Source organism: Otolemur garnettii, unplaced genomic scaffold (genome assembly GCF_000181295.1).
Source record: "Otolemur garnettii isolate 467f Iridium unplaced genomic scaffold, OtoGar3 scaffold00087, whole genome shotgun sequence".
In the NCBI taxonomy this organism is placed as follows: domain Eukaryota; kingdom Metazoa; phylum Chordata; class Mammalia; order Primates; family Galagidae; genus Otolemur; species Otolemur garnettii.
In genome coordinates this window covers 1,135,641-1,148,736 of record NW_003852482.1, presented here as the reverse complement: position 1 = coordinate 1,148,736, position 13,096 = coordinate 1,135,641, and the positions used below count along the sequence as shown (strand labels likewise).

Here is a 13,096-nt window from a genome sequence, read left to right as displayed (position 1 = left end):
TAGCTGGGACCACAGGCACCCGCCACAACACCCGGCCATTTTTTGGTTGCAGCCATCATTGTTGTTTGGCGGGCCCGGGCTGGGAATTCGAGCCTGCCACCTTAGGTGTGTGTGGCTGGCGCCTTAGCCGCTTGAGCCACAGGCACCGAGCCCCTCCCAGATTTCTAAGGATGTTGCATACAGCCTGGGGTCCAGTTATAGACTTGTCACAGGAACAGAGCCCCCTCTAGGACAAGGCGTAGTGGAACCATGGGGTCAGAGCAACTGCAGAGTCCCCACTGGGGCAGTGCCCAGTGGAGCCTTGGGTGAAGGACCACCCCTGAGACCCCAGTAGACACACCAGCAATTAACAGCAGCCTGGGAAAGCCCTAAGCACAGGACTCCTGTGAGAGCAGCCATGTGGGCTGAGCCCAGCAAAGCCACACATGGTGGGGTGTCCTAGAACCTTAGGGGCCAGTCTTCCCCTATTTGTCTAGAAGGCAGGATGTGGAGCCAGAGATTGCTCTCACGCCTTAGGATTTAGTTCTGTTTTCCCTGATGGGTTTTGGACTTACTTGGGACCATTATTCCTTTCCTTTGCAGTTTTTGCCTTTTGGAATAAAAATGTCTACTCTGTGCCTGCCCCACCATAGTATTGCAGATGCATATACCTTGTTTGATTTCACAGGCTCATAGCTGGAGGAAAATCCACATTCACCTGTGAACCTGTAATGAATCCTGCCTTGAGTCTCACCCACTTCTAATTTAGAGGAGCTTTTGGGGTTTGGACTTTGGAGTTGATGGTGGAATGAGGACTTTTGGGATTATTGGGATCCTCCAGTATCCCTGGAGGTAGCGTGTCTGTTATCTATTTTCAAGAATTTTTTTTTTTAGTGTTCAGAGTTTGACATGTCCTGGTGTAGATTTCTTTGGGTTTATCCTGTTTGAGTTTGCTTGACTTCTTGAATCTGCGTATTCATACTTTTACCATATTTGGGAAGTTGCTAGTCATTATTTTTGCAAATCACTCTTTCTTTCCTCCTCTTGGGCTTCCCATGACACAAATATTAGACGTTTAGTAACTGTCCTAAAGTCCTTTGAAGCTTGGATTTAATTTTCTTTTTTCCTCTAATTTCTCTCTTTTTGTTGTTCAGATTGGACCATTTCAGTGGGTCTGTCTTCAGTCAGGTTCACAGATCTTCCCTCTCATCTTCTGTTACTTTGGTTATTTTGCTTTATACTTCTAATTCCATTTGGTTCTTTTATATCGCCTATTTTTTTGCTAAGACTATTTTCACAGGAAATTTAGCATCTATATCTTCTTATCCTTTTCCATCTGTCCTTTTGTCTTTTCTGTTTTCAGTTTTCACTCTTTTATTTCTTCTCTTGAGACAGAGTCTCACTCTTCTGCTTGGGCTGGAGTGCAGTAGTGTAGTCATAAGGCATAGCAACCTCACACTCCTGGGCTAAAGTGATCCTCCTGCATTAGCCTTGGGACTACAGGTGTGCATCTGATTTTTCTATTTTTTTTTTTTTTTGTAAAGATAGTGTCTCTCTCACCTCAGGCTGCTCTCAGACTTCTGGCCTCAAGCAGTTCTCCTGCCTTTGCATCCCAGAGTGCTAGGATTACAGGCTTGGTACCCAGCCTTCACACTTCTTTATTAATCAAGTAATTTCGGATTATTTTCTAGAGATTTTTGGGTATAGGCAGTCCCTGGGTTACAAACAAGATAGGTTCTCTAGGTTTGTTCTTAAGTTAAATTTGTCATAAGTTGGAACAGGCACATTTACCTATCACCCGGGATAGCTCCTGTTCATAAGTGTGAGTCATACGTCAGTCAGATATTTGTAACTTGGGGACTTACCATAACAGCTTCTGTTCATCAGTGCAAGTTGTGCATACAGCAGGGACTGCCTGCATTGCTTTATGAGACCCTGATCTTATTTCTGTGCTGTGGAACATGGGGGTCTTTATTAGTAGGCACCTGGTCTTGTTAGAGCCAGGCCCACATCCCACTGCCCTGCGTGGGCTCCAGTCTCTGAGGCCACTGCTGTTCAGGCTGGTGCCTGCTCCTAAGACATGCGGCTGGTCTGTGAGTTCTCGAGTCTCGGGTATGACCACTGTAATCCAGTCCACGTATGTGCTGTTTGAGTGGGAACCGTAGTGGCTTTAAAGGGATACTTTCCCAAGCTCTCTCCTCTGCTGTTGGTTGCTGGGCCCCCACTGGTTCTTCAGCCAAGCAATTGGGACTCTGGTTACCCCACTCCGACTTACCCTTCCTTGATTGGGCCATGTCAGAGTCCACATGGCAGAAGAACAGAGACAAAGAAACAGAGTTTGGCTCTCCAGGTTTCTGGAGCCGCTGCTCCTACTGACAGGAACTGCCTGAGCACAAAAGAATAGGAGGGAGAGGAATCTGGGCACCCCACACTCTGGGGCAGCACCTGTTCCTGTCCCAGCCCGCAGAGCTAGCTCTTCCTGCCTGGGGCTGGACTCACTCACAGTGTCAAAAGCCGGGTTGAGCCACCAGTACTGAGGTAGAATGGCCCACAGTGCTAGTCCCAAGGGACTCGGTGGGGCTTCTCTTGTGTCATAGTAATGTGTCTAGATACATGTGGTGGTTTTTTGTTTAGACTTCAGCATGATTTTTCACAGATTTTTGTCTTTTTGTAATTCAGCCATTTTCTCTTTAAACTCCCAAGTTTCTGCCACAGCCCCTGTAGATGGGGATCCAGTCCACACCTCCCCATTCCTTTCCTATAGCTGACTGTCTCTGAGTGATGATTGACCTGCTTCCTGACCATCACACCAGGTGTATTTGGCCCAATGTTTTTTCTTGTATTGGAACTTGTTATAATTTATGTTTGCCACCCTTTAAATTCCCACATGTTGATTTGTCTGCTTTTGGTTTATAGCTTAGAATTTGGGTTTATTTTATCATTAGTTCCTTGACTCTAGACACATCTTAAGTCCTTTTTAGGGAATTGCTTGATTTTTTTCAACTTCTCAGAAGCATATTTGCATTTAATTTGTTGGCTCCCTTCTCTGGTAAGATGTATTCTCATGGGCTTCAGGTCTGTCATTCCAGCCTGCCTGCATGCCTATTTGGGGACTATGTGCTACATGTATTGTCAGCCTTTCCCCATTGTCCCCTGTGTCTGGTGGTTCATAGTTAACTCTGTGATCCAGAGCTTCCCTGTGAGGTCTGCGAGTTAGTGGGGTAGGGCCTCTTTGCAGGCCATGCTTCCCTACAGGGCCTTTCCCAATCCTGTTGACTCAAGGCCCTGCCCTAGTCCTCTGCCCTCCCTGAGGCCAGCCAGGATCTGAAGGGACATTTTTACCTTGTTATTCAATTAAGATGAGATGTCTTTTATCTCAGTTGTTTTGATTGTTGCCATTATTGGAGCCAGGGAAGTTTGATACCAGCCTACTGCCCACATTGGTATTGACAGCTGGCCCCATGGGAGGTCCGCTATCCCTGCCAAATCTTCCTCATAACCACTCTGGGAACCCCTGAGGTGAAGGTGGTGGCCCAGACAGAGCTGACCCTTTGCTGCTGTCTTTGGACCTGGCTTTTGTCCTCACCTCCCTGAACTGTTCCCACCCACAGCCAGGGAACTCCTTCAAAGATCTGACCACTTGCCAGAACCCCTTTTAGTTCCCATGACACCTTACCCTGGCAGGCCTAGACATTGCCACCCACTAGAAATGTGCTCAGGCATCTCTTTGAGGTCATGGAGGGTAGACAGGGCAGTGACAGTTGCTGACCATGTGCCCTTATGCCAGCACCTCAGCACATCAGGTGGTCACCACAAGGCTCACACCACTCTTGTGTCTTGGGTCCCCTTCCCTGAAGACAGGTTGGACGACAGTATGCTGTTGCCAACTGTTTATTCAGGACCCTGAACAGGTGGTAAATGGACATGCAGCACACTCAGGCCCACAGCAGACTGACCAGCATGTCCCAAAGACCATGGGGGTATAAACCCAGGTCCTCTGCTGTCCACACCCAGTTGAGGGTGCTGTGCTGATTGTCCCAAGTGCCCTAGGCAGTGGCCAGCTCAAGGCTTTGTGACCCAACCTCTAGCCTGGAGGTGTATATGAGAAGGGGGGTTCTCCAGTGTCCGGTATACTCCAAGCTGGCCAGGAGCAAATGGCAGGTCTTTGGCACTGCCCACACCAGCCACCCTGGTACTGAGTGTCATGGCTGCGTGAGTAGGTTTACGTGCAAGAACGTGTTGGGGTCCAGCTGTCCCCTTTCTAAGGCGTTATACTCTTGTGAGCTGAGCTTCTCTGCTCCCCACATGGGACAACCACAGGCCTTGATCCTGTCCTCAGTGGGACCCCAGTGGCTCCAATACACCCAGTGACCCTCAGCGCCTCTGGTTGGCAAACCAGGAGAAGAAAGGGCGGGGATGTGGGCGTGGGGCTTGGAGAGTGCGCACAGTGCGAGGGGAGCGCCAGGCTTTGATGGTAGCATCATCGCTGGCCGTCAGCAGGAGCTCCTGCTCTTGGGGACTGAAGGCAACCGAGTTGACCACATCCTCATGCTGCAGCTTGGCCAGGCAGATGTTGTAGTGGCGGTCCCAGATGTAGCCATGCCGGTCCTCAGCCCCACTGCCAAGATAGCACAAAATAAACCCACTGCCCCACCTACTGATGCCTATACCTCCCCCAATCCCTGGACCATCCAAGCCCGCACCTGGCCACAAAGTCCCTGCTGACATCAAGGAAGATGAAGAAGCACTCGTCATTGGGTGTGTAGGCGCGGTGTGCACGCAGGGCCCGCCTCACCTCCCGCATGGTCTTGAGGTCAAACACCAGGAGATCAATCTCCTCTGCGATGGGCGGTGGCTGCATGGGGTCAGCCACCACCGCACCACTGGGCCAGGCACGGCTGTTGACATACAAGTACCTGGGCAAGGGGAGCACAGTGCTAGGTATGGGCCACCTGCAGGCACCCCACCCAGCATGCTGTCAGAAGCCCACCTGTTGTCAGGCGACAAGCCCATGCCAATGATGTGGCCATGCACATCGATGACATGGTCCAGTGCATCAAAGAAGGCGTCAGAGCCCCGACCCTCTCCCAGCACAGGCCCTGCCGTAGTCATCTGGTGTGGCAAGATCTGCTTGATGCCTGCAGGGTAGGCCAGGGTGAGAACCCCCACCCAGCATCCTGGGGGCCATCACCCCTAGACCAGCCCCCACCCTGAAGGTACCTCCATGCCTGAGTGGCCCAGAGGTCTGTGGGTCTGCCTGCTTGACAGATTTGAACCAGAGAGGCCCTTCTAGTCACTGATTGGCTAGGATCCAGCCTGCATCTGTGCTGCCATTTATCATTTGGCCCCCCATGGGACCAAGGCCAGGCATGGGCCTGTACCCCCAGGAGCAAATGGATGATCCCAACTGCTATGGACTCATGTGCTGTCTGGCCCTTGGGTCCCCTGCCCAGCATCCCTTCCAGGCTCTTGGGCAGCACACCAGCAGCCTGCCCCCAACTGGCCAGCCTGCTCTGCCCTGCCCATTACCGATCTGATGTGGTGAGTAGGTGAGGCAGCCCGTGGTGAAGATGAGGTACTTGTTCCTGGTGCTGGCGGTGCTGCGCTCAGGGGGCTTGGTGTGACCCTGGGCCAGCAGCTTAGCCACTCTCGTCTCGAGTACACGCTCTGATAGTGGTGGCTGAGTCCGCCCATCTAACACACGGTCCAGGAAGCGCCGAAAGCCCTCCTTGGCATGGGCAGGGGCTGGGCCAGCCACTTCATCTTCACTGTCACTGCTGCTACCCAGATCAAAGACACGGCAGGGGGCTGTGGCTGTGTCCCCAGCATCCAGTAGGAGGTCTGGGCTGTCAAATCTGCTGCAGTCAGCCACCATCACTGTGCGGATGGTGCTGGCATTGAGGTTCTGGATTTTGAAGAGCCGCTTCACCACGTTGACATTCTCTGACTCCACATCCTGCAGGCAGGGGTACAGCTGGGTGGGCACCAGGCTGAGGGGAAGACAACCCATTGCTAAAAGCCCTGCTTCACTTGCCCCCAACCCACGCTGCCCAAACCTGGAAGGCATGGTTGAGCCACAGCACTGAGCAGGAGGTGATGTCCCCAATGCGGTGCAGGTTGCCAGAGATGAGGCTGGTCTCTGTGAGCCAGCAGCCAAACACGTCGTAGGGTTTGTTGCGCACTCGGGACAGCAGCACGAAGGAGTCTGGGGGGAGGCCATGGCTGGGCAAGCTGCCAACAGGGGGTGGGAAGTGGCCTGTCCCAGGGCCTGTGCTCACCTAGGCTGATGACAGCAATCTCACCCGATGAGGAGTTATGTGGCCCTAGGAACACCCCAGAAGCCAGCAACAGCGAGTCATCCTGGTTGAACTGGGAGAACTGGGTGTAGCTCCAGTTGTAGGGCCGCATGTCTGCGCTGTGCAGCAAGGAGATGGTCAGGTCGTTGTTCCAGATCTGCACAGCAGGGGCAGCACTGGGTAACTACCCAGGCAGGTCCCAGGTAGAGAGTTGTCATAGTGTTATCAGGCCCTGGCTTTGCCAGCTCAGCCCAGAAACCACCATGGGGCAGGAATGCCTTCCAGCCATCTGTCATGCACCCCTACCCTGAGGCACATGGGTACAGAGAGCTGGTGGCCTGCCTCCAGAACAGGAGCCTTCCTGGAGACATTCTCCTCTTGCTGGCAGCTGGAGTTACCCTCTCCCCCCAGTCCTGTGTGGTCCTGGCAGAAGTTATTTCAACCTGGTACTCTCCACTGGATTCAGGGAGGCTAGCCTGTCTCTTACCTCTGGCTTGACCCTTCCTTCCCACCTGATTAGGTTAGGGGTTGGGGAGTACATCAGGTGCCTGGGTAGCCTCACCTTCACGGTGCAGTCCTTGGAGCAGGAAGCAAACTGGTATCCTGAGTGGGAGAAGCTAAGGTGCAGGACCTGGTCAGAATGCTCCCTCAGTGTCTGCACCTCCACACAGGGCACCATGTCATAGAGCCGCCGGAATTCTTCATACCAGGATGTGGCCGCTGTGGGAGGGGCAACATCACCCTGGGGTTAAGGCTCCTTTTCTGTAGTCAGGGCCAAGCACCCAGAGTGTAACTGCAGCACACTTTTCCCGCTCAGTGGTGTCCTGGGGACCAGAGGCTACTGTGCCCACTAGTTCTGGCCTCAGCTGGAGAGCACACTTGGTAGTTAACGGAGATCCCTGTGTCCCCACCCCCGAGGGTCCTGGTCCACCTGTAAGCCTCCATGCCACACCCACAGTCCTCAGAGAGGATGGATACTCAGGCTGTGCAGAGTCTGCATGGGCCTGGTGCTGTGGATGCAGAACACAGGATGGTGCCAACCCCAGCCTCCCACCAAGCCCACCTCGGTGGACTTAAGGGGTAGGCACTCACTGACCTGGGTGTCGGGGCACATCTCGGGCGACCTGATAGTAGCGGTAGAACTGCTCCCTCCAGAGGAACTCGTCCAGGGATACAGCATGCCATTGGCGGCACACCTGCCCGGCGGCCAGCACATCAGCGGGGCCCAAGCTCAGGAAGATCTGGTAGATGAGGCAGTCGGGGAGCAGGGGCGTGCCCCCCTCTTCCATCGTGACATTCTGCCCAGGCGGCCCTGAAACCCCACGAATGGCTGCCCTTACCCGGGGGAACCAGGAAAATACTGACACCACCCCCCAGCTCCAAGAAGGAACACACGGGGCTGTTCCTCCAGCCCCACCAACTGACCCCGCTTGGAGGTCTGCTGGCCGGACCGTGTGGGGAGGGGCGCGGGCGCTGCCCCACGCTGGGCAAGGGAGACCCTGGGCGCCCCTCTGGTGGAGGAAGTATGTGACACCCAGCTCTCCCGTCTCTGGCCTGACCACGGAGGCTTCCAAACTGTCAGCACCGCACAGACTTCATTCCCAGAAGAGGCGCGGCGCGGCTGGCCCTCGGCCTCTGCCCTGCGACCCTACGGAAGCTCTGCTGGGGGGCGGGGGGAGGCGGATAGCGACTGCCGCCGAGAGCGGAGCGGGTGCCCTGGAGGTGCGTCCATTTGCCTAGGGCGGGAGGTGGGTGGCGCTGGGGACGACCGGGCAAGGCCGGACCAGCCCAAGTGGCGCCCAGACGAGGATAGGTGGGACCGGACGAGCCTAAATAACGGCCGGACAAAGCCAAATGGTACCAGCGAGGCGGGAGATTATCGGGAGCACTCACCGCGGCCGCCTCCGCCCTCTGCTCTGCCCTCAGCTCCAGCCGCCGAGTCTGAGTCTCTACAGCGAAGCCTGCCAGGCTGGATGCCACGATTCCCGAAGCATCGATGGCCGAGAAAGGCCAAGCGCAGAGCAGCCCGCGCCGGCCTCTCGTGCGCCTGCGCCTCGGACCCCGCAGCCCCTCAGGCACTTTGCGCGCCTGCGTATGACCGGGCTCTTTGCGAGCAGTGCCCCTGGCGGCCCGGAGGGACGATGGCCACGCTCCAGGGCCTGAGAGCTGTGCTGCGGAGCAAGATGGAAAATAGGTTCCAGATGCGCCTCCTGCACTCCCTGCAGCGGGCCCTGAGCAAGAGGTTTTATGAACTCACTGATACTAGCCACGGGGTTAAGACTGGCTGGTGGCAGGTTAAAGGAGACAAATGTCCAAAGGGGTGCTAGGGGACATGGACAAAGAACAGGAGGTCAACTTGGACTTTATACATAGGACATGGTGTCGGGTCCTGCTGGGAAGAGCAAGTAATGCTAGGCTTGTGAGGGGGCTGGAGGGGACCCTGGACCAGGACTTAAACGGGAGAAGCCCGGACAGATGTAGACTTCCTGGGTTGGGCTTGTGGCAGCTGTGGACAGTGGACTCTGACCTCAGTATCCGGCCCTCAGCCTCCCCCAGTCCAGCTGCCACTGCCACTGCTGCCATGCTACCCCCTGGGACCGTGCTTCTCTTGCCTCTGCTCCTGGCAACCACCTTGCTGGGCCAGGGGACTCGGAGGCCATCACGGCCCCCTTCCCCCATCGACACCATCCAGCCCCAGGCCAGTTTTGATGCTCAGCAGGTAGAAGCTGGGGGGAGATATGGGCAGGACCCAACCCTACTCTGAGGGGTGGACACAGACTGCCCGTTACCTCAATGCTCTTGAACCCACCAATTGTGGGCGGTGGCCAGTTTGCAGGGATGTGGTTCCTCGTGGCTGTAGGCTCTGCTTGCCGCTTCCTGCAGGAGCAAGGCCACCGGGCTGAGGCCACTACACTGCGTGTGGCTCCCCAGGGCACAGCTATGACTGTTAACACCTTCAGAAAGCTGTGAGTCCCAGAAAAACCCTAAACCCAGTCCCCTACTCCCACTCTGGCCCTCAGTCCCATTCCTGCTGTGGCCTGGACCCGTGTCTTGGGGTGAGCCACAGTGCCTGCCATACCTTCTCCCCACCCCCAGGGATGGGATATGCTGGCAAGTGCGCCAACTCTACGCAGACACAGGGGTCCCCGGCCGCTTCCTGCTCCAAGGTGAGGCAAGGGCCCAGGGTTTGGGGGCCAGGGCTGGAGGGAAGAGGCTGATGAGGCTGCTCTGACTCTGACCCAGCCAGAGGCGCACGAGGAGCCTCGCACATGGTCATCGCTGAGACCGACTACCGGAATTTCGCCATCCTGTACCTGGAGCGGGCTGGGCAGTTGTCAGTGAAGTTGTATGGTGCGTAGTGACTGCTCTCTGCACTCCTGCAGAAGCCATGGTGGCTGCTGGGAGAGCCCAGGTGGACAACACAGACTGCTTCCCCTATCCTGACCGTCCTGTTGAGCAGGAACCCAGTGTAGTGTCTGGGGGGAGGGGCAGGCGACAGCTGGTGAGCTGAGTCCCAGTCACATACAGACCCCGTCCCCAGCACCTCCCTGCCTGGTGCCTGGACCCCAGGACCCCTGTCCCCTCACAGCCCGCTCCGTCCCTGTGAGCGATTCAGCCTTGAGTGGGTTTGAGCAGCGAGTCCAGGAGGCCCATCTGACTGAGGACCAGGTCTTCTTCTTTCCCAAGTATGGTGAGTGTCTCCAGCAGATTTTAGATGCCTTCTCAGCCTCCCCTCTCCCTCCTGGCTGAGGCCCCTATCAGTCCTGACCACTGCTGCCTGGACCTCCAGGCTTCTGTGAGGCTGCAGACCAGTTCCATGTCCTGGATGGTGAGTGGGCAGCAGGCCCGGGTGGGGGCACCGCAGTGAGGGCTGCGTGCTGAGTCCTTCTCTGCTACAGAAATGAGGCACTGAAGCCAGGCACACAGGAGAAGACCCGCTGGAGAGGTACCCTACTGGAGGGGGTGCCTGCTGCCCCTCCTCACGGAGCCCTGGGCACCACTAGTTGGTCCAGGCCTTGGGTCAGAGCCTGTCCCCAAGCTCAGTGGCTGTGAGGGGCATGCCTTCTCATTAAATGTCTCAGACTGAGCCTCTGACTCCTTTTTGTCCACCCTGGACCTGTCCTCCCATAGAAAGCATTCTTCTCTGTCTTCCCCCATTCCCACCTCCCTGAGGCTTTCTGTTTGCTGGAGATCATCGTAGCATGCACTGGGCAGATTTCACCTGCTATGGTGATCTGGGAGGGGTGTTCCTGGCAGGCCTACCCTGTGCCCTGATGGGGTCTGAGTGCTCAGCTTGGCTGCAAGACTGCGCCTCCCTGGCCATTGTCCTACACAGCCCAGGCTGCTTTTCCTCCTCAATGGGGCCACTTGGCTCCCACCATTTCTGTGTCAGCCTCCCAGCAAGGCCCTTATGAGCTTGCCTTGACTATGTTAGTATTTGGCATTGTCCACTGGGGCCTGCAAGCACTGCCCAGACTTTACATGCAAGTCTCATCCACCCTCACTGTCCCTTCAGGAACCTTTTGGGAGAACTTAGGGGAGGGTCTGCTCTGTCCTAAGAGCAAACATCAGCCCTGGCTTGGTGCCTGTAGCTAAGTGGTTAGGGCACTGGCCACCTGGTCCAGGCCTGCTAAACAACAATAACAACTACAATAAAAAAATTATCAGGCATTGTGGCAGGTGCCTGTAGTCCAAGCTACCAGCTACCTGGGAGGCTGAGGCAAGAGAATTGCTTAAGCCCAAGAGTTTGAGGTTACTATGAGCTGTGATATCACAGCACTCTACTGACAATGACATAGTGAGACTCTGTCCCCCCTCAAAAAAAATCATCCCTGGGTTGGTGCTGAGGGATCCAGGAGCTGGGTGTCAGCCAAACCAGCTGGCTGGGAACTGGCCTTGAGAGGCCCCAGGCATCCATCTGATAAGTATTTTGAAGCACTCTTGATGTACCAGGCCCTGGGGCCACAAGGAGGGCAGGTCCCTACTCTGGAGCTCCGAATCCACTACAGAGCCACCAACCAACCAATGTAGTAGGCCTAGGGGTGGAGGAACCTTGGGCCACCAGAGAACTCAGTACACCCCAGCTGAGCTACAGTACACAGAATAGGAAGGACCACTGTCCATTCCCAGTCCTGGCTTAGTTGAAGGACAAAAGGCACTCAGACAGAGGTTTGGGGGAGAAGACCACAGCTACCCTGGGACCACTGTGTTGGTTGTAGGGGGAGCTTACACTCCCCCTGCTGCACTGTGCCCCCCCAGTGTCCCTCCACAGTTGGGCTCCCAGTGAGGGACAGGCAAACAGGGCTGGGACAAGGTGGGCCCTGACCTGGGAGAAGGCCCAGGAGAGTCTGCCCTTCCATGGCCCAGACACCACAAAATAGAGACCGTAGGGCACCCTATCACAGGGCTTTAGGACTTAAAGACCCTCAGCCTCATAGCCTAAGCCCCAGAAGAGCCTCACACCCCATGGAGAGTAAGGGCCTTGCTCTGGGGGCAGTTGGCTGGGTTCATATGCTCTTTCCTCTTCTCCCATACGGAGGGTAGAGCATGGTGGGGTGGCACCAAAGACCCTTCTAATTGCATGGTTGGTGTCAGCATGGTGCAGGCCTAACCCTCCAAATCTCAGCCTCTCAGGTCTGGACAGGTCAGGGGAACCCTGTGGTTATGTGGCTCTTCACACACACCAAAGGATACAGAGCACTAAAATTGCAGCACATTTCATTATGGAAGTGGGCAATAAGCTGTAGTTAAATTTTCAGAATTAGGTAAGATTATGATACCTCTGTGTGAATAATTATTTCACAGCACAGTTATTTCTTTTCCTTTTTCTTTTTTCCTTTTTTTTTTCTTTTGAGGCAGAGTCTCACTCTGTCCCCCAGGTTAGAGTGCTGTGGCGTCATAGTTCATAGCAACCTCAAACTCTTGGGCTCAACTGATCCCCTTGCCTCAGCTTCCCAAGTGGCTGGGGCTACAGGTGCCTGCCACAAACGCTCGGCTAATTTTTCTGTTTTTAGTAGAGACGGGGTCTTGCTTTTGTTCCGGCTGGTTTCAAACTCCTGAGTTTAAGCAATCCACCTACCTTGACCTCTCAGAGTTGTAGGATTACAGGCATAAGCCACTGTGCCTGGCAAAAAGTACAGTATTTCGAGCGGCACCTGTGGCTCAAAGGAGTAGGGTGCCGGCCCCATATGCTGGAGGTGGCGGGTTCAGACCCGGCCCCAGCCAAAAACTGCAAAAAAAAGTACAGTATTTCTTATTATTTGTGTTTTGCCTTTTCGTTCTAATAGGTATTCTATTATTTTTGACACTACAGCACTCTACTGAGGGTGATAAAGTAAGACTCTGTCTCAAAAAAAATCTAAGAAAAATAACATTTAATTTTTAGCAGTCTTGGCTCGGTGCCTGTGTATCAAGTGGCTAAGGTGCCAGCCTCATAACACCTAAGGTGACGGGTTTGAATCCAGCCTGGGCCCTCCAAAACAGCAATGACGGCTGTAACCAAAAAATAGCCAGGCACTATGGTAGGCGCCTGTGGTCCCAGCTACTCGGGAGGCTGAGGCAGGAGACTCCCTTGAGCCCAGGAGTTGGAAGTTGTTGTGAGGTTACTCTACCCAGGGGGATAGCTTGAGGCTCTGTCTCAAAAAAAAAAAAAAAAATTTAGCAGTCTTGCCGGAGACCTGCAGGCATTATACCTGGAGAAGGCTCATGAGCCTGGGAATCCCTCACCTGCCTCGTCAGGACATGAGGGGGCTGTGTCCAGGCCCCCAGAGCCCAGGTGCCACACCAGGCGCCCCCCACTGTCCCTTCTTATGGGCACCACC

The 13,096-nt window shown here is 55.0% G+C and overlaps 2 protein-coding genes across 6 annotated transcripts; one reads left to right on the top strand and one right to left on the bottom strand.

Annotated features, from left to right (window-relative positions):
• Nucleotides 1-3,854: 3,854 nt before the first annotated feature.
• Nucleotides 3,855-8,223, bottom strand: FBXW5 (F-box and WD repeat domain containing 5). Of its 4 annotated transcripts, none has more exons than XM_023516140.1 (9): nucleotides 8,169-8,223; nucleotides 7,372-7,587; nucleotides 6,838-6,995; nucleotides 6,258-6,459; nucleotides 6,036-6,184; nucleotides 5,509-5,935; nucleotides 4,970-5,117; nucleotides 4,683-4,895; nucleotides 3,855-4,597 (listed from the first exon to the last, which is right to left on the bottom strand). In XM_023516140.1, exons 2-9 carry the CDS (start codon nucleotides 7,562-7,564, stop codon nucleotides 4,354-4,356), a joined length of 1,734 nt encoding a protein of 577 aa, XP_023371908.1. In that variant the 5' UTR covers nucleotides 7,565-7,587; nucleotides 8,169-8,223; the 3' UTR covers nucleotides 3,855-4,353. The 4 variants fall into 4 exon arrangements, with proteins under 4 accessions (XP_023371908.1, XP_023371910.1, XP_023371909.1 ...); XM_023516142.1 differs by having other exon boundaries at nucleotides 4,683-4,697; XM_023516141.1 differs by having other exon boundaries at nucleotides 6,258-6,432.
• Nucleotides 8,224-8,810: 587 nt separating this feature from the next.
• C8G (complement C8 gamma chain) lies at nucleotides 8,811-10,363 on the top strand. Of its 2 annotated transcripts, XM_023516143.1 has the most exons (7): nucleotides 8,813-8,994; nucleotides 9,105-9,241; nucleotides 9,372-9,442; nucleotides 9,519-9,626; nucleotides 9,865-9,966; nucleotides 10,066-10,104; nucleotides 10,175-10,363. In XM_023516143.1, the coding sequence occupies exons 1-7, from the start codon at nucleotides 8,857-8,859 to the stop codon at nucleotides 10,186-10,188; spliced, it is 609 nt and encodes a 202-aa protein (XP_023371911.1). In that variant the 5' UTR covers nucleotides 8,813-8,856; the 3' UTR covers nucleotides 10,189-10,363. The 2 variants fall into 2 exon arrangements, with proteins under 2 accessions (XP_012663737.1, XP_023371911.1); XM_012808283.2 differs by having other exon boundaries at nucleotides 8,811-8,994; nucleotides 10,066-10,363.
• The last annotated feature ends 2,733 nt before the right edge of the window (nucleotides 10,364-13,096 follow it).

Coding starts and splice junctions, on each gene's coding strand:
- FBXW5 (XM_023516140.1), bottom strand. CDS start 7,564: ATGGAAGAGGGGGGCACGCCCCTGCTCCCCGACTGCCTCATCTACCAG. Junction 6,460..6,837: donor CCAAGGACTGCACCGTGAAG/GTGAGGCTACCC, acceptor CTGCCTGGGTAG/TTACCCAGTGCTGCCCCTGC. Junction 5,118..5,508: donor CTACTCACCACATCAGATCG/GTAATGGGCAGG, acceptor CCTACCCTGCAG/GCATCAAGCAGATCTTGCCA.
- C8G (XM_012808283.2), top strand. CDS start 8,857: ATGCTACCCCCTGGGACCGTGCTTCTCTTGCCTCTGCTCCTGGCAACC. Junction 8,995..9,104: donor CCAGTTTTGATGCTCAGCAG/GTAGAAGCTGGG, acceptor GGCGGTGGCCAG/TTTGCAGGGATGTGGTTCCT. Junction 9,443..9,518: donor CGGCCGCTTCCTGCTCCAAG/GTGAGGCAAGGG, acceptor ACTCTGACCCAG/CCAGAGGCGCACGAGGAGCC.